This window comes from Ictidomys tridecemlineatus, chromosome 7 (assembly GCF_052094955.1).
Source record: "Ictidomys tridecemlineatus isolate mIctTri1 chromosome 7, mIctTri1.hap1, whole genome shotgun sequence".
NCBI lineage: Eukaryota > Metazoa > Chordata > Mammalia > Rodentia > Sciuridae > Ictidomys > Ictidomys tridecemlineatus.
The window spans coordinates 52,066,166-52,084,670 of record NC_135483.1 but is presented as its reverse complement, the minus strand read 5'-3'; the positions used below and the strand labels follow the sequence as shown (position 1 = coordinate 52,084,670).

General features: G+C 40.2%; 1 protein-coding gene and 1 long non-coding RNA gene across 2 annotated transcripts in view; one reads left to right on the top strand and one right to left on the bottom strand.

Annotated features, from left to right (window-relative positions):
- Stmn2 (stathmin 2) overlaps positions 1-5,775 on the top strand; it is a 52,380-nt gene extending 46,605 nt beyond the window's left edge. The window contains exon 5 of the mRNA XM_005341358.4: positions 4,398-5,775. Coding sequence (XP_005341415.1) covers positions 4,398-4,457 — 60 coding nt within the window. The 3' untranslated portion in view covers positions 4,458-5,775. The remainder of the gene's footprint in view (positions 1-4,397) is intronic.
- The window catches only part of LOC144365469 (uncharacterized), a 47,021-nt gene continuing 29,409 nt past the window's right edge, over positions 894-18,505 (bottom strand). The window contains exon 5 of the long non-coding RNA XR_013423936.1: positions 894-10,044. This is a non-coding gene — a long non-coding RNA (uncharacterized LOC144365469). The remainder of the gene's footprint in view (positions 10,045-18,505) is intronic.

Here is an 18,505-nt window from a genome sequence, read left to right as displayed (position 1 = left end):
AGATCAATAATAATGCTGGAAATGTGTAAAACTGACCATATAGCATAAGCTCTTCTGAAATCTGTCACATTCAATGATGATTACTTCAGAAATGGCACCTATTAATGAGTTAATTCTCCAATGAGTATTTATGAAATCCCTACTATATGTTTAGGAACCTGAAAGGGAGTGTAACATCAAAAGATATTTACCATCTCTTTCCTGATGCAGGTAACATAAAATACATCACTAAATAGCATAGATAGCTATTTAGATATCAGAGAAGAAGACAATGTGTAATATGGTCCAATCCAGTCAGTAAAAACCTAGGTGCTGAAGAATATCAGTGTAAGCGAATCCACATCAAGGCTGCCATACCAGGAAAAACAGCTGTTCTATCAGCAGGAATGATTAGAGAGATACTTTCTTCTTTCCCTAACATGACCCTTCCTCCCTTGAAACACTTCACAGTGTACTGCCAGAAATTCTCCCCTGTCCCAACTGCCTACCCAACTTATAATATCATAATAAATACCAACAGAGCTTTTGGGGTGTTCCAGAGCAAGAAAGGTAAATCACCTAGACAAGCTTGGCATCTAATTCACCCTATCCAACCACAAAGGATGGTACCTAGAAAAATAAAAGGCGTGATCTCAGGGTAATTGGTAATTTCACTTCTAACAATCTACCAAGTGCCAAGCAGAAGCCTTCTAGCCATTGTTCTGATGAAAACAGCATCACATAATATAATATAGCTTAAAATGATAAAAATAATATTCTTGTTCTCAGGGAATTAAATGCTGTGGTTCTTTTCCTATGAGTGATTTTGATAACACAGAACTCTCTAGGCATAGATTTCAACCATTCTCAATTTGTATCTGTTGTAACCTTTCGTTCTTCTCATCTGGCTGGTATTTTCTTTTTTTTTTTTTTTTTGTCATTCTGATTCACAAGTGCACGTGTGAATGGTGGTATAGCCATTGAACACGTGATGAGTGAATAATGAAAGGGGAAAGGAGATTAAAATTAACTTGTATCCATTGCTCACTGTAGGCCCAGCATTTTTTGCATTTACCGACACATTTAAGCCAAACTATGCTGAAAGAAAATACTGTTAGTATCGCCATTTCACATCTAAGGAGCCTTATAAAGGTTAAGCTGTTTGGCTGAGGTGACAAAGCTAAGTAGATTGCAGAGTCTAGACAAGACTGTGTATCTTTGACTCCGAATTTTTATACTACGCTAAAGCTACTGTTATTTATTGAGTCATCAAACACTGCATTTATATAAGCAGTCCCGGCACAAGGACTGGAAGTTGCACTCCATGGCTACCCATGACCCCACAGCCACCATCATTTTGATGTTTGAAATGGGAGCTTTCTGGACTCTCATGACTCACCCTTGACCTCTCTTTCTTTCATATTAAAGAAAGATTCTTGATGACATCAATATCATTTTGCACTTAAATAGACTCAGTAACAAATTTCACAGGTAGGATTAAAACCCTTGGTCATCTCGTTCAAGCCCCTTGATTATATTTGATACTTAATGAAATTAAATGGACATTCAAAGACAAAGAAAAAAAAAGAGATCTCATACTTCTTACCTTTCAGTGGAGAAATCTACTAAACTTCATTTCTGGAGGACCAGAATTTTTCCTAAACTGACTTTAAGACATTTTTTCATATAAGAAAAATAGTTACATACGATGCAAAAATACTATATGTGACACTTTCCTCTTACTAAAGGGAGAAAAAGGTTAATTACAGAAACCTTGTAAATTTAGATGTTTGGGTCTGCCTAGCTGAGAGGTTCTGACAGTGCCTGGCCAATTTTAGGAGCCCAACAATGAAATGAGTATTATCAAAGAAGAGTATTCTGAATGAGCTTCATGGAGTCCCCAAACTGCCTTAGGAAACTCTGGACTACAGGTTTTCTAATAAAACAATTTACTGATAAGAAAAGCAGATGATGCTAACAATTGCATGTCCCCCATATCTCTGCTTTTGGTTATCCTACATGTTGATGTAAAGTCGCATTAACATTTCATGAATACATATTTAATAATTGGAATGTAAAGTTTTCAAGTAATAGACTGATTAGTAACTTGGAAGGATGTATCTAAATTTCCTTTTTCTCATGTTATCTAAAGCTCACAGATTATATTTGTTTTTCCCTATGGCAAAATTCATTTCTTTGCAACAAATTTTGAGTGTAATAAAAAGTGCATCTTAGAGGAGATTAGTAATACTAATTATAATGCTTCCTTTTATGAAGTTGCATTAATATGAATCTTTAAGCTTGAGGCTTTGTGTTTTTCTAGCATAGTAATGGTCTAGGCTTTTTCTCAATTTTCCTAAGAACTTGGCACTCAATAATTAGTCTCTTTTTCCATGAGAAAAAAATTTTGCTGCATCTTTTCCTTATAATAGCAGAACAAAAACAAGAATCAGCTGCATCCATGCTAATTTCCCCAGAGTCATTTCCAAACAGGACTTAATTTCTCTATACATGCCTCTTCCTTTTCTTCATGGTTTTTGAAGCTCATTTAAGCCAATTAGATAAAACTGCTCTGAAAATGTCCCTCTAGCATCAAAGTCCTCATTCCTCCAATTATGTATCATTGAAGGAAGGGTAGAGTCTATGAATTTTTCTTCTAGAATCTAGAGTGGAAAAGACTCATTTTCCTTCACTCCTATGCAACTGTCACCTCACACTAACCCTGAGATTGTACAGCAGTGGTTAGCGAGAGTGGACTGTAGAACTGGGGTCTCTGGGTTTGGATCTCAGCTTACTACTTGTTAGTTAGGTGAACTTCGGCAAGTAATGTAACAAGTAATGTAGTTTCTCCACCTGTAAAATGGGGGTGATAATAGAGTCTCTATGATAGGATTGCCATGAGGATTAAGGAAATTGATAAAAGTAAAGTCTGTGTTGATATACGCCTGGTACATATTAAGAGCCTAATAAAAGCTCAGTATTATAAAGAATATTATAAACATATAATCCTTGAAGTGAATGGAGTTTAATGATAAGATTTACTTTATATCTATTCAACGTCATTGTCCCTGAACTAAAGGAAACTACAGAACCTCAAGAAATTTCTGGAACTTTGAGGAGGTGGGAAAGCAGTATAAACAATATTCTAAATAGAATAATAAATAACACTACTAATAACTAACACTTGACATGTGTTATATGGAAAACAATATGCTTATAATCATCCGATATAGAACCATGTATTAAAAAAATACTGGATCCACCTTTCCTCCATCAGTTTTCTCAGAAGTTCAGTTCAAGGCTAGTGCCTCCATTCCTTGTGAAAATAAACATCCACCAGTCCTGGGTTATGTGCAAAGCACTCTGTTAGTGGAACAGAAATGAAAAACAAAGGACAGACCCTCAGTGAACCTGTAGTCAACTATAACAGATGAGACAAGGACAGGAATGCTCTCAAGTTTACTTATGCCACAGAAAAGGAAATACTGCTTTATGCAGGTGTTCACATAGAAGGTAAGATTACATTAACCTATGGTGTCATGAAAATCTTCATGGAGAAAGGGACAGCTACCACAGGGCTTAAAGAGTAAGGTCACAATCCTGGCCAGTGGCCCTGGAAGACTAAGAATCTAAAGCATGAAAATACAATTTCATTAAACAGAAACATCATGTAGGTGTGGGGGGGGGGTGGGAAATGGAGCTAAGACTGGAAAAGTCATTAGACAAGTTATAAAGGGAACAGGTCAAGAGTTTAGAAAACAATGTGAAAGTTCTTCTTCCTGGATCAAATCTTTCCAAAGTGTCCAGAAGCAATGATAAAGACCTAAATATTAGGGAAAAGGAAAAGCACCATTAAAAACATGATAGATAAGGCAAGCCGGGCATGGTGACGCATGCCTATAACCCCAGGAGCTCAGGAGGCTGAGGCAGGAGGATCATGAGTTCAAAGCCAGTCTCAGCAATATCGAGGTGCTAAGTAACTCAGTGAGACCCTGTCTCTAACGTACAAAATAGAGTTGGGGATATGGCTCAGGGACCGAACGCCCTTGAGTTCAATCTCTGGTACTTCCCCCAAAAAATTCCAAGAAACCAACAATTTGATATTTTATTGCTATTCTCTTGATTTACACAGAATTCATTATATTCAAATTTCTCTTAAGTCATATGACTGTTTGGTCATGGTTTAAACCAAAAGAAACAGTTTCAAAGGTACTGTAAGTCTTGTAAAATCCTCTAATATAACATTTCTCAGTGCCCACATTTTCCCTTCTTGTGAAATGAAAATTTACACAGGTAGACCTCAAACCCAGGCACTTCCAGCCACAAGCTCATTATGCAGAGGATGGAACAGGCCATCCTGCTCTGTGTGGACCACACGGCACGGCTCTGTGACGTTCTGTCCCTTCTGTGTTTTCTAGGAGAGGCATGCCGCGGAGGTGCGCAGGAACAAGGAACTCCAGGTGGAACTGTCTGGCTGAAGACATGGAGGGTATGGCACGCCCCACCGATAGTAAATCCCCCTGCCTATATTATAATGGATCATGCGATATCAGTATGGGAAATGTATGACATGGTTTAAAAAGAACTCATTATAAAAAACAAAAAAAAAAACAGAATCAAAAATAAAAAAAAGTCAATGCGGTCTCTTTGCAGAATGTTTTGCTTGATGTTTAAAAAATACCTTGGATCTTATTTTGTAAATACTTACATTTTTGTTAAAAAATACAAGTATTGCATTATGCAAGTTATTTCATAATCTTACATGTCCTGTAACAGGCTTTTGATGTTGTGTCTTTCCACTCAAATGGATTTGCTAGGTCTGTTCTTTTGGAAGCTCCCCATGTCTTAACTCCATTCCCTGCCCTTTTCATTCTAACAGAAAAATGAGGTCAGTAGACAGTCTATGGTGCTAGAAACCCACCATTGCCTAATGACCTAGGTGGCTTATAGTCTCTGAGCTTGACCAAGACCATACCCAGACCACAGGTATTGACTCCACATGAACCTCCACATTTGTTTGCTCATAATCTACTTACTGCCTATAAATTATAAACCAGGCTAAGAAAAACCATCAGTCATAGCATTTACTTCTGCTTCTCCTGGATTATGTGCTACAAATGTGCTTTGGCTTTAGAAAGGGATGGATGAGAAGACAGATCTGAGATCAATCCGGGTAGAAGCAAAAAAAGTTGAAACTTTTGAAAGTGCTGAACACAAATCCACATCCGAATGGTCCGAGCAGCCGCAAAATCGCTCTTCATAAAGTGGGCTGACTTCTCTAGTTTAAGTTCTTTTGATGGAATGAATTAATTAATGTGTCAGGTGGCTTATTTGTGGATGCCATGATTGATGATGTTCATTTTAAGCTTTTACCTATAGTACAAGTACATGATGCTACTGAATATTTTTCCTCTTGGAAACTGTGAGCTGGTTGTTGCATTCAAACACAAACTAAATCAAAAACACTGCGGACTTCCACTCAAGCTGGTCTTTCTTCCCCAGTGTGAGGCAATCCTGCCTATTAATAAAAATTTTAAAAAAGAAAAAAAAATCACTCCATCTGTGAAGCTGATACAGTCATAGGGGGCTAGGCAGGGCATTTGTGCCAACTAAGAATCACCAGATACCCACCATAAGTACCTATCGCAGTTTTGAAGTCGTTTCTCCCCCAACTCCCACCTCCCAACTCCTGAAGGTTGCTGCCTGCATATATACTCTTCATTAGTGCTATTTTCCTGTATGTCATTGTGAGCAAGCTGTGATTAATAAAGAATTGGAGTTCTGTGAACTAATAAAGGTTTGGTCTGTTCACTTGCCCCTAACACCTTCTAACCCTGGAGTTCCATTTTTAAAAGGGTAGCCATTGGATTGGATGCTCTCAGAAGCAAAGAGACAGTACTAAGCTGGAGGGAAGCCAGGACACTGCTGACCCCTTCCCTTCTGCAGCAATGGGCCACTCCTCTTTGCCCTTCCCAGGGACAGGCCCACAGGTGACCGAGTCTTCAACCTCTTCTTCTTAACTACATATAGGCTGAAGGATAAACTAAAGCTCAGATTGATAAAGCCAAGGAAGAAAGCCCCTCTCAGGGTACTGGAAGTTTCCAGGCACCAGATCCTCTTCTGTCACCCACAGGACACCTCCCCCTGCCTGGGCCGTCTGTTAAAATGTGATTTCTCTGCCATACTGCTGCATTTTGTACTGCCAATAAGCACATTGCACACACGGACACAGCAGGGTCCTGTCATTGGCCCAGATGGATCTTGCAGGACCAAAGGAACAACATCCAGTTTTAACAGAACGGCGTAAAGGATAGAAACCACTCAGATTTATGAATAAGCAAATTGGGTTATTATCCCCAGGACCACTAACAAGCCAAGTGTAGCACTGAAGCTACCTGGTCTCTAAGTCAAATATCCTTTAATATCTGTCAGAATCTAACACTGCAACAAATGAGACAAATGCTTTAGAATATCAGCGCTTCAGTTTAGCATGAAATAGGCTCTATTTTCACAATGATTTATATAAATCAGTCCTAAAAACATGATTTTCCTTGGGCCAGACCCTGTGTAAATCCCTGGGAACATGAACATGAATGGTCCTCAGCTCATGGTCTAGTAGCTTATTTTGGCTCTAAAATAGAAAACAGGGCCATATCGGTCAGTCCATGCAGCATATGATGGAAAGCAGATCACTGCCATGAAGCTTTCTAAAATATTAAAAATAATGGACAGACCTCTCGTACTACTGTGACCGCCCCTGAACTGCAATCACGGACCACTCCAAACTGCTTCATCTCCAGTCTTCCCACCACTTTACACCAGCTAATTCTAAGTGAAGAAGCAAAGACATGGAGAGCTAAATAGTGTGTTCCAGGCAACAACCACTTCTCATGATTTTTTTTCCTCACTAATAGTTCATCAGCAGACCACTCCCAAGACTCACGTCTCTGGTAAGGACGAATTATGTCTATGAAGCTCCCCTAGACCAGCCCTCCTCAAACTTGAGCATGTCTCAGGGTCATCTGGAGGGCTTATTAAAAGCAGATTACTGACCTCTAACTCTAGATTTCTAATCCCTGAGGTCTGTGCCAAAGCCTGAAAATATGATGCTAGTACACTCAGCTGCTATGGACACAGAAACTGACCCAGCATGTGACTTGCAGTGGCTACCTTAACAAGGGCACCTTGATCAGTCAGACCATGTTCCATGCCAGATGGAGCATAAACAGAAACTCTTTCAAACTTATTCAAAAAGTGGAAGTAGAAGAAATCTAAAAAAGAAAGAAATGAATGACTATACTTTGCAGGATACTGAAACAAAGAAATAATCAGGCTAGGGACTGGGCAGTGCTAAGAAGCATGTGAGGTCAGGGAACAACCGTCTGGCGCCTTTCACACAACACATTATGTTAGTAGGGCTTAAAAAGTCCTAAGATACTCCCAACCCTTTAAGCAATGACCTAAGCATCTTGCAGGGGTGATGTCAGTCAGTGAGTTATCCGGTGTGTAGCCCACCCCACTTAAAGATGTTTTTAAGTCTTGGTTTCCTCAGTGCTATGTTTAGCTTCTTTAAATGTCTTTGAAATATTCTGTGAAAATTCACAAAATCACATTGATGATTCATCTGTCTCTCATATCTCTGCAACACTCCCAAAATGTATGGAACAATTGAATATTGACAAATGGTGAGAGCCCTGCTGTGTTAGTCTGCTGTTACTATAACAAATAATCTGAGATCATCAATTTATTTTAAAAAGTTCTATTTCAGATCACGGTTTTGGAGTTTCCATGGTCAACTGGGTCAGTTGGGCCCCTTTACATTTTAGGACCTGTGGAGAGACAGCACACCATGGAAGAAACCACAAGACAAAGCAGCATTGCTCAACTCATGTCCAGAAAGCAAAAGAGAGAGAGGAAGGGAATAACTCCCACAATCCCCTTCAAGGGTACACCCCTAATAACCTACAGACCTCTCTCTAGACCCTGCCTCTTAAAGATTCCACCACCTCCTGATAGCACCGCAGGCTGGAAAACCAGTTCTTTAACGTGAACCTTGAGGAACATTCCAGATCTAAATTATAGCACCTGCCTTTGGGCTCTTCACCAGCCTCCACATCACTTAAGAAGAGAAAACAAAGTAAAAAATCTACTGATAGGGCGTATCCACACCATCCATGGGCTCCTACTGAGAGAGAGAACAAGAAGGTGGAAACATGGCATCCTTGGCTTTAGCAACCACCTGTCATGTTCCCTGCCCTGGACAACACAATCATTCTTAACTTCTAAGCAGGCCGCTTGCTGAAAATTGCTAAGGCAAACACAGAGCCTAAAGCAAGAGCTTCCCAATTACCTCATAGTTATCTTGATTTCTCATTGTCCCTTATCAATCATCCCCACCTGACCATTAAGTAGCATCAATTTGACCTCCACAGTATCCCTCATTCATTGCTGTCTCTACTTCCACAACTACTGCCTACTTTGGCTCCTATTAGACTCTTACTCCAGCCTCATCACATGCCTTCGCTCCAGCCTGCAGGCCCTCCAACAGACTGTCCACTACTTTACACTGCACTTCCCCCTTACCTGAAGAATAAGATCCACACTCCTCTGAAAGGCTACCCACTGGATCATCCACACACTGATGGTATCTCACCATCTCTCTTTTTTTCCTCATGAATGTTATTCCCTTTGCACACAAATTATTCACTCTGACATGCCAATGATGTGACATTTCAGACCTTCCATGCACATGCTATAATCTCTGTACAGAGGCATTTTCACTACAATTTAAGTCAGGAGAGGCTGCTAGGTTGGATTGTGATATATATTGGACCTCTACATATATTGGATAGAGAGTGCTCCTTGACTCTGCCTCTTTTCTGCTCCAGGGAGGAGCTCCCCAGGCCATTTTCTTCAAAGCCTTGTCCTCTCATCAGATCTTCTCAGTTCTTTGTTCTCCTTGGCCACATTTACAGGGGCGTTGGGGAATATGCGCCCCTCTTGCTGCACACCTACTTGCTGAAAACCTGCTTGCTGCACACCAAGCTTGGAGGCCCCTGGATTTTTACCTTTCCACTGATTGTCATATTGGTCTAGATCCTGGCAGGAAACAAGGGTACACCACAAAGGAGGAAATGAAGAAAGCCTAATGACCATTCTTTAAAAGGGAGCGAGTGAGTCGTTTAGGAAAAACCAATAGAGGACAGTTAAGCATCTAGGAAATGCACACATGGAGAGACCATTTCCAGCCATGGCCTGATGACCCAGGGGATAGTAGTAGCTACAGGACACTGCCTGACCTGTAGCCATGGCCTTCAGAGAGGAATTCAGTCTCTTAACAAAGGCAGTCCAGAGAGGAAGGACCTGGGGAATACATAACTAAACATCTTTCTTCCTTCACCCTTTCATCTCTAGCCAAGACCTCACATTGGCTAAATCCAACCAAAAAATCAGAGGATAAGGAAGTCCAGTTAATGCTGTATAAGGCTGAGCAAGATGAGGAAAGGCAAAGGGAACGTGGAAAGGCAGAGGACATTTCCTGCAGTCCAGATGGCGGACTCAGTGAACAGCACTAATGACAACTATAATACTCTCCCACCTGGTTGTCATCAGTGCCACTGACTAATATTTCTGGCTTCTCTCCTTCTGAGATTGCACTTCCTCTACATTTTGGGTGGGGGATGGCTTGTGACTTGTTTGGGCCAATGAAATGTGAGAGGAAATAACGTGTGCCACTTTCAGGAGGAAGATTTAAGAGCCAATTCAGGGTTCCCTGTGCCCTCTTTCCCTCTGTTAGCATGACCTGGAATAAAGATGAAGTGGAGAAGCGTCCCCTACGAGAGACACAGAGCATGTCTGAGAAATAAGCTCCATGCTCCTGGACTTTTGAGTTATTACTGCTTAATAAATACTGGACTGAAACTCTTTTCACCATCCTGCATACCTCGTAGCCAGCCACGCCATCTCCAATCCAAAAGCTCAGGTTGAGGGCTCAAGGAAGTGCGCTTGTTTCTCTGTTTTTCAGCAGCTTTCCGGTGGCTTACATATCTTCTGTTCACTTGAGCCCTAAATGCCAAGAAGCTAATTAAAGCTATGATATTTGTAGGGAGGCCTGATCTGCCAACTGAGCTATTAATCTCAGAGTCTGAAAGGCAGATTGAATTTTTTTCCATTGGTTTATTTTGGCAATAATCACCTACATTGTTTTAAAGGGCAAGAGAGGGGAAAAAAGTGGAAAAGAAAACTGTATATGAATTCTAGTATACGATAAGCTTCACATGTAAAGTTGTGTCCACTTCACATGTAAAATCATGTCCACCACCTCTGACAATTTCCTAAGATCCGATTCCCATGACTGACACTTCAGTGGACTCTTTTGCATGTTAAATGGTGAAATGCAATTTGCTAACCTACCACTGTTACAGCATTAGGGCCTTCAGAGAAACTGAGGCAGCATAAAGATTCCCCTTTAAACCCCAATTCTTGTGATCAAGTCAGAAAAATTTCACATACACCATCCAGAGTAACCGGCATGAGCTCACTGAAGGGATTGGAAAGGGAAAGGGGACACTCTCAAGGGAGAAAGTGGGTCCTGTCAGAGAGGAGAGGAACAGCATAGCTTTCCTGCACTCCAGTTTTATTGGGTATAGCAGAGAAGTTTCCAGATAGTTCTATCCAGGTTCACCTCTTAACTTCTCACTGGCAGCAAGATGACATCAGACTTTTAAGTCCCTATTGCCATGACAACTCTAGGTCACTTTGGCCCATGCTGACTGATTCTAATTGGATTTTTAACAGTAAATTCTTAGAGATTTTATGGTAATTAGGAGTAATTACCCTGATCTTCCTGATTTTCAGATCTGGAACTGTGTAAGGGGTCACAAAAGTTTCCCCCTTTCAGGGTAACTTGGCTTCCTCTTATTGGGCCTGCATTTCTCCTGCGGGTAATAGGTAGTTTGCTGAGGAATGTGACATATCCTGTCCACTTAAGCCAGGCAGGGCTGCAGGTAAATTGCTTCTTAGAAAACAAACATATGGGGGTCAGCACAGTGAGCTCATCTTATAGAATTATTCCCTTAAACTCCTGTTCCCGCCTCTCACATCTGTCTGTTCCCTAACACCAATAGTGTGGAATACTGTGGACAAGTCCATCTGAATCAATGGATACTCCAAGAAAGTCTTTTCAAACTTGCTTGTTAAATATGTTACCCTAAATATCATTAAATAAATAGATCAACCCAACTCTGTAAATTCCATGACAAATATTTAACTCAGCCATTGACATTATTCCCCTCTCCCTCTTTTTGACGCATTTTCAAAATCCCTCCTTCTCACTGTCCCCCAACTATCTAATGGAGTCCACCTTGTACCAGGGGACAAGGATGTGAAGGACATTATAGAGGTCAAATCCAGATCCATCAGGATCTCTCTACTAACTTTGAGATTTGTACTAAGCACTCAGGTTATTAAAGAAAAAAAAAACAGTATCCTCTCTCCTATTCCAATCCTATTGCCATATGTTTCCTGCCCGTCACAGCCTTGCTTCTGGAAGCTCTTCCTTCACCTCCCACTCACCCCTTAATCTACCACCATCTGCCTTCTGTTCTCACCTCCCCAAGGAAACTGCTCTCACCAGTGATAATGACCTCTTTGTTTTTATACCCAATAGAAACTCTTAGTCTAGCTAAATGCTACTCAGGATCAGCCCTTCCAGAGCTCTCTTTAACTCTTCACACCCCACTAGGCTGGCAAGCCACCTCACCTAAGTGCTCCCAAAGCATCCTGTGCAAAATAATTTAGTGGTTCAGTGCATGGGCATTCAGGTTTAAGTTCTAGCTTTATCATTCCTAGTTCTCTGACCCTGGGCAAGTTGCATATCTTTTTTAAATTTCTTTACCTGTAACTTAAGAATGATATCATACCAAATGACTCTGATTAATGAAATAAAATTGTTCTCAATTCTTCACTTGTCCTTGTATCCTTGAACTGCAGGAAGCAGAGTATGTGTCCAGCTCATTGATGTTGGGTTTGCTCATACATCATACTCTAGCCAATGGAATAATAATGGATTGGAAGTGAGTAGAGGCTTTAAATATACAGAGGTTTGGCAGCTTACACTCCTATGGTCTACTATGAGAACATATCCTAGGGAAGCCGCTGGAACAAAGAGACTATGGAGACCTGTGGAGCAGACTAGAACCCCACCAAAAGCCTGGAACCAAGCCCAGCTGACCAGCAGCCTGAAAATATAATATGCGGGAAAGCAAATATTTGTTTTCACAAGCCTCAGGGGTTTGGAACGGTTTGTTACAGCATTATTATGAAATGACTCATATAAGACCTATAAAGATTGCTGAGAAGATTAAGTGAACTAAGATAAAAGGGCTTAGCACAGCACCTAGTACATAATAAGTATTTAATAATTTTTAATTATTAATATGCACTACACTGTATTACAGTTTCCGTTTGCTTAGCTGTTTTTCTCATATAGCCATAAGCTCCTCTGAAGCACAGTCTCTAATTGGTTGTTGAATCCCTAGTACTCAGCAAGTGTTCAGTTCACAGTATGGAGTAGGTGACTAAATAAACAAACCAAATTAATGAATCCAAATGAGAAAAACACTTAGAGCAGTGTTTCTCCCATGTAGACAGTTAATTATTAATTCTCACTTCCTATCCTTCCTCCATAGTCTGATAGTGTCTGCTTGCCTTTACGTTATTTGAGCTTGAAATTCAGTTTCATGTCATGGTTTAGATGATCAGAAAAATAGGTCTTTTCCATGAAAAAGGAAATCTTTCTAACACCTAGTAATAGACAAAATTAGAGTCAAATCTCCTGGAGCAACTACTTTGACTGAAAATATGATGTCAATCATCAAACCTATTCTGACCCCAGACTGCATCACGTGAGGTTGCCAGTTCCAGTTGCAAGTCACTTAAAGCAACAGGGAGACCAGGTCTTCAAAGCCTGATGCTCCCTTTCTGTCCTGATGACATGGAATCTAGTTGGACAAAACTGTCTTCAGAAATGGCAAAGTATTTTTTCAAAGAATCAGATTTTTGTTTTGTAATTTTTTGAATTGTTTCTTTTGTTTCAATTTTATTGACTTCAGCCTTGATTTTAATTATTTCCTATCTTCTACTACTTTTTGTGTTGGTTTGTTCTTCTTTTTCTAGGGCTTTGAGCCCAGCAAAAGAAAAAATCAATGAAGTGAACAGAGAGCCTACATTTTGGGGAACAAATCTTGGCCACACATACTTCAGATAGAGCACTAACCTCCAGGATACATAAAGAACTCAAAAAACTTAACACCAAAAACAAAACAAAAAAAAATTATCAATAAATGGGCTAAGGAGCTGAACAGACACTTCTCTGAAGAAGATATATAATTAATCAACAAATATATGAAAAAAATGTTCAATATCTATAGTTATTAGAGAAATGCAAATCAAATTTCATCTCACTCCATTCAGAATGGCAGCTATCATGAATACAGACAACAATAAGTGTTGACAAGGATGTGGGGAAAAAGGCACACTCATACATTGCTGGTGGGACTGCAAATTGGTGTAACAATCTAAAAGCAGTATGGAGATTCCTTGGAAAACTTGGAATGGAACCACCATTTGACCCAGCTATCCCACTCCTTAGTCTATACATACAGGACTTAAAAACAGCATACTACAGTGACACAGCCACATCAATGTTTATAGCAGCACCATTCACAATAACTGAACTGTGGAACCAACCTAGATACCCTTCAATAGATGAACAGAGAAAGAAGCCATAGTACATATACACAATGGAATATTATTCAGCATTAAAAGAGAATAAAATTATGGTATTTGCAGGTAAATGGATGGAGTTGGAGAATATCAGGCTAAGCAAAATAAGCCAATCCCAAAAAACAATGTTTTGGGGGGCCAAATGTTAAGTGGATGCTAATCCATAATGGGGGGGGCATGGGATATATGGAGGAACTTTGGATGAGGCAAAGGGAAGAGGGGAGGGGGCAAGGGTGTAGGAAAGACTGTGAAATTAGATGGACATCATTACCCTAGGTACATATATGATTGCACAAATGGTGTGACTCAATTTCATGTACAACCAGAGAAGTTAAAAATTCTGCTCCATTTGTGTACAATAAATTGAAGAGCTTTCTACTGTCATGGATAACTGATTATAACTATTTTTTTAAAAAAAAGAAATGGCAAAGTGCACATCAGCACTGTTCATAGAGTTTGATAACAATTAAATTCCTGGTGCTTTTGTGCAGTACCCTATGTATTGTCTCCTTTAAAGGTGAAATTCCCTCGGTAAATAAAACCTTTCCCAATGGAGAGCTCTGTCTCCCTGAGGACACTGCTTTCTCAGCAGGTTTCTCAAGAAGCTGTGCTAAGTATCTGCCTTGCTCGGTTTGCCACTTCTAGATCATTCTGAGTTCTTCCTAAAATACCCACTCTTGAATTTCCTGTCACCAGATATTCAACCTTTTGTCTTCATGGTTGGTATTCACCAGCAACCCCGGGGTCATCTTCCCTCAGTCTCCGAGATTCTAGTTCCTGGATCACTGTTTCTGTCCTAATGACCACAACAATATCCACATTCACCAAGTTTCCATATTTTGTTCTGAGTTCCTTGACCACCACCCCCCTATGATCTTTTTCCTCCTCTTTTCCTTCTCGCTTAGCCCCACAGTTATTCTCTAAACCTTATCATTTTCAAAAGCCACAATCCCTCTGTTATCTCCATTCTAGGTCCTGACCACCATTTGTCTCCAGCCAGATACCTATCCTTCAACTGCACTGAGACTAGGATTCATTAAGAGGACATTTTCATGTGCCTTATTTTCTTTAGTCATCACTTCCTCTTTGCTGAGCTTAAATTCCAATCATTTAATCATTGCCATCTCTCATGCATATCCCTACAACTCTCCCTCCCTCTCCCCACCTTTCTCTGTTGTTCTCAGTTGGCCAAACCTATAACAAACTTGCTCTCCATCTAACCCATGCCTGTGCCTGTGCATATGAACATAGTTGTATAAACCACACAGCTATGCTCACTGGTTTCTCTCTAAATTCATGAACATGAACTTCAAGCATGCCCTTCATTTTTCTGGCAATCACATTTTATTTTTATAGTCTGATTCCCATATTTCTCAAGCTTCTTCAAATTTCCAACACCTTCTTCCCTATCCTCACACTCAACTGATATCTCTCCTTTTTACTTGACTGAGAAAATGAAGCAATTTAGAAGATAATTTCCATAGAGTCCTAGCTTATCTGTATTACTACAATAAAATACCTGAGGCTGGATGACTTATAAAGTGAAGAAGTTCATTTGGCCCACAATTCTGGTGACTGGTGAATCCAAACAGCTGATACTGACATCTTGGTGAGAGCCTCCCTGACTGCATGACAACATGATAGAGAAGCAGAAAAGGAACTGGCCTCTTGCAGAAGGGGTCAAGCAGGTGGGGTGGCCTTGATTTAAAGCAACCCACCCTCTCAAGAACTAATCCATTCATGTGAAATTTAACCTACTCCCAGAAGACCGCATTAATCTCTTTCAAGGGTGGTACCCCATGATATAACCATCTCCCGCAGCCCCACCTATTAAGGTTTCCACCACCTCAATACCATTACATTAGGAACCAAGCTCCCAGCATATGAACTTGCAGAGCACACACTGAAACCACAGCCAGACCTCAGCAACTCCCACCACCACACCCACTGGCCACCACATTTGTGCTCTGTTTATCAGGAGAGTAGAGCAAAGCAGGAGGTCCCAGCTCCTCTCACCATCTCAGATACGTTGCTCCAGGAATTCTCTTTCTCCCTCCTATCTCATAATTTTTTTTCTTTCTACATCAGCATAAATACATGCTATTTTTTCTTCCATCTTAAATAAATTATTTGGTTCCATTTTTTTCCCATGAGCTATTGCTCCCCTTAGCAACAAAACTTTTGAACCATTTCCCACACTCAACGGCCTCCATTTCTCCCCCTCCTTCTCTCCTGAACCCTCCCCAATAAGGCTTTGACCCCCATTCCACTGGAACTCCATCCACTATTCTTGTCAGGTTACCGATGACTTCCCTGGTGCTGGATCCAATGATAAATTCTCAGCCTTCATCTTACTTGACCTATTATTTAGTAGAACTGGTGAGTCCTCCTCCTTGAAGTCTCTCTTCACCTGGCCTTTCCTGCCCCCTACTTTCCTGACTTTCTCTCACTGCTTCATAGCCACTTCTTTGTCCCCTTTGTTGGACTCTATTCTACCCAAGCTCCACATGATGGTGTGCTCCAGGGATCAGTTTTTGGGCTTCTCCTTTTCTCTTCCTACATTTATTCTTATTCCTTTAGTGATCTGTGGCAACCCTACATTTCAAATATCATCTACATACTGGCATCCCCAAATCTCTACGTTTGCCCTCTGAATTTACAAACAACTCAATCTCCATTTTATATATCTAACAGGCCTCTCAAGGTGAACACCTCCATAACAAAAGTCCAGTGTTGCTTCCCAGACCTGCGCCACCACTTGCTCTCCTGTGTTTTTGTCGGTCAGTCGCATCTTCAGCCTACTACTATAGGGGAGCCATGCAAAAACCAGGAGGTCCCGGCTCCTCTCACCATCTCAGATACATTGTTCCAAGAATTCTCTTCTCTCCCTCCTATTTCTTCACGTTTTCTTTCTGCAAAGTCAGCAGAAATACATGCTATTTGCTCAGCCAAAATTCTGATTCCTCTTTTTCTCATAACCCACAAGTGAATATCAGAAAATTGCTTGGTTCTATTCTCAAAATCTACCAAGATACAAATTTGGATAGGTACCCTGTCACTTTTGTTAATCTATCACCATCTTTTGTTTGGATTCTGAGATAGCCCCTGAGCTGTCCCAGAGTAGGTTGTACTGAACAATAATATGGGGCGTTTGAGCCAAACTGTCCAGGTCAAAATCCCATCACTGGCACTTTTCAGTCACATGGCAATAAATAGTAGCTTAATCCTTTTTGCCTCTGCTTCCTCAGTTATAAATTGGAGGATAATTATAGTACTCATTTCATAAATTTATAGTGAAAATTAAATGAATTCAAAAATTTAGGCACTAAAGTCAATGCCTGATTCTGATTAGTATTACATGCCACTTGTAAAGTATCAGTTATTTTTGCAATTTTTATCTAGATGAAATGGAGGCACAATCATTTCTTTTATCTTTTATTTATTCTAATTTGTCATATATGACAGCAGAATGCAATTCAATTCATATTACACAAATAGAGCACAATTTCTGATGTCTCTGGTTGTACACAAAGTAGAGTCACATCCTTCATGTTTTCATATATGTACTTAGGGTAATAATGTCCATCTCATTCCACCATCTTTCCTACCCTCATGCCCCTTCCCTTCTTCTCCCTCCCCTTTGCCCTATCTAAAGTTTGTCTATTCCTCCCATGCTCCCCCATCCCCATTATGAATCAGCATCCTTATATCAGAGAGCATTAGGCTTTGTTTTGGGGGGATTAGCTTACTTCACTTGGCATTATATTCTCCAGCCCCACCCATTTACCTGCAAATGCCATGATTTTATTCTCTTTTAATGCTGAGTAATAGTCCATTGTGTATATATACCACATTTTCTTTATCCATTCATCTAGTGAAGTGTATCTAGCTTGTATCTGCAATTTAGCTATTGTGAATTGTGCTGCTATAAACACTGATGTGGCTGTGTCCCTGTAGTATGCTGTTTTTAAGTCCTTTGGGTATAGACTAAGGAGTGGGATAGCTGGGTCAAATGGTGGTTCCATTCCCAGTTTTCCAAGGATGCTCCATACTGCCTTCCAGATTGGTTGTACCAATTTGCAATCCCACCAGCAATGCAAGAGTGTGCCCTTTTTCCCACATCCTCACCAACATTTATTGTTGTTTGTATTCTTAATTGCTGCCATTCTGATTGGAATGAGATGAAATCTTGGAGTAGTTTTGATTTGCCTTTCTCTAATTACTAGAGATGTTGAACATTTTTTTTCATATATTTGTTGGTTGATGGTATATCTTCTTATGATAAGTGTGTTCAGTTCCTTGGCCCATTTATTGATTGGATTATTTATTTTTTTTTGGTGTTAATATTTTTGAGTTCTTTTTATACCTTAGAGATTAGTGCTCTATCTGATGTGTATGTGGTAAAAATTTGATCCCAAGCTGTAGGTTCTCTATTCACTTTGCTGATTGTTTCTTTTGCTGGCAAGAAGCTTTTGAATTGGAATGCATCCCATTTATTGATTCGTGGTTTTAATTCTTTCACAACAGAGATCTTCTTAAGGAAGTCAGGTCCTAATCCAACATGATAGAGATTTGGGCCTACTTTTTCTTCTGTTAGTTACAAGGTGTCTGGTTTAATTCCTAGGTTCTTGATCTACTTTAAGTTGAGTTTTGTGCATGGTGAGAGATAAGGGCTTAATTTCATTTTGTTACATATGCATTTCCAGTTTTCCCAGTACCATTTGTTGAAGAGGCTATCTTT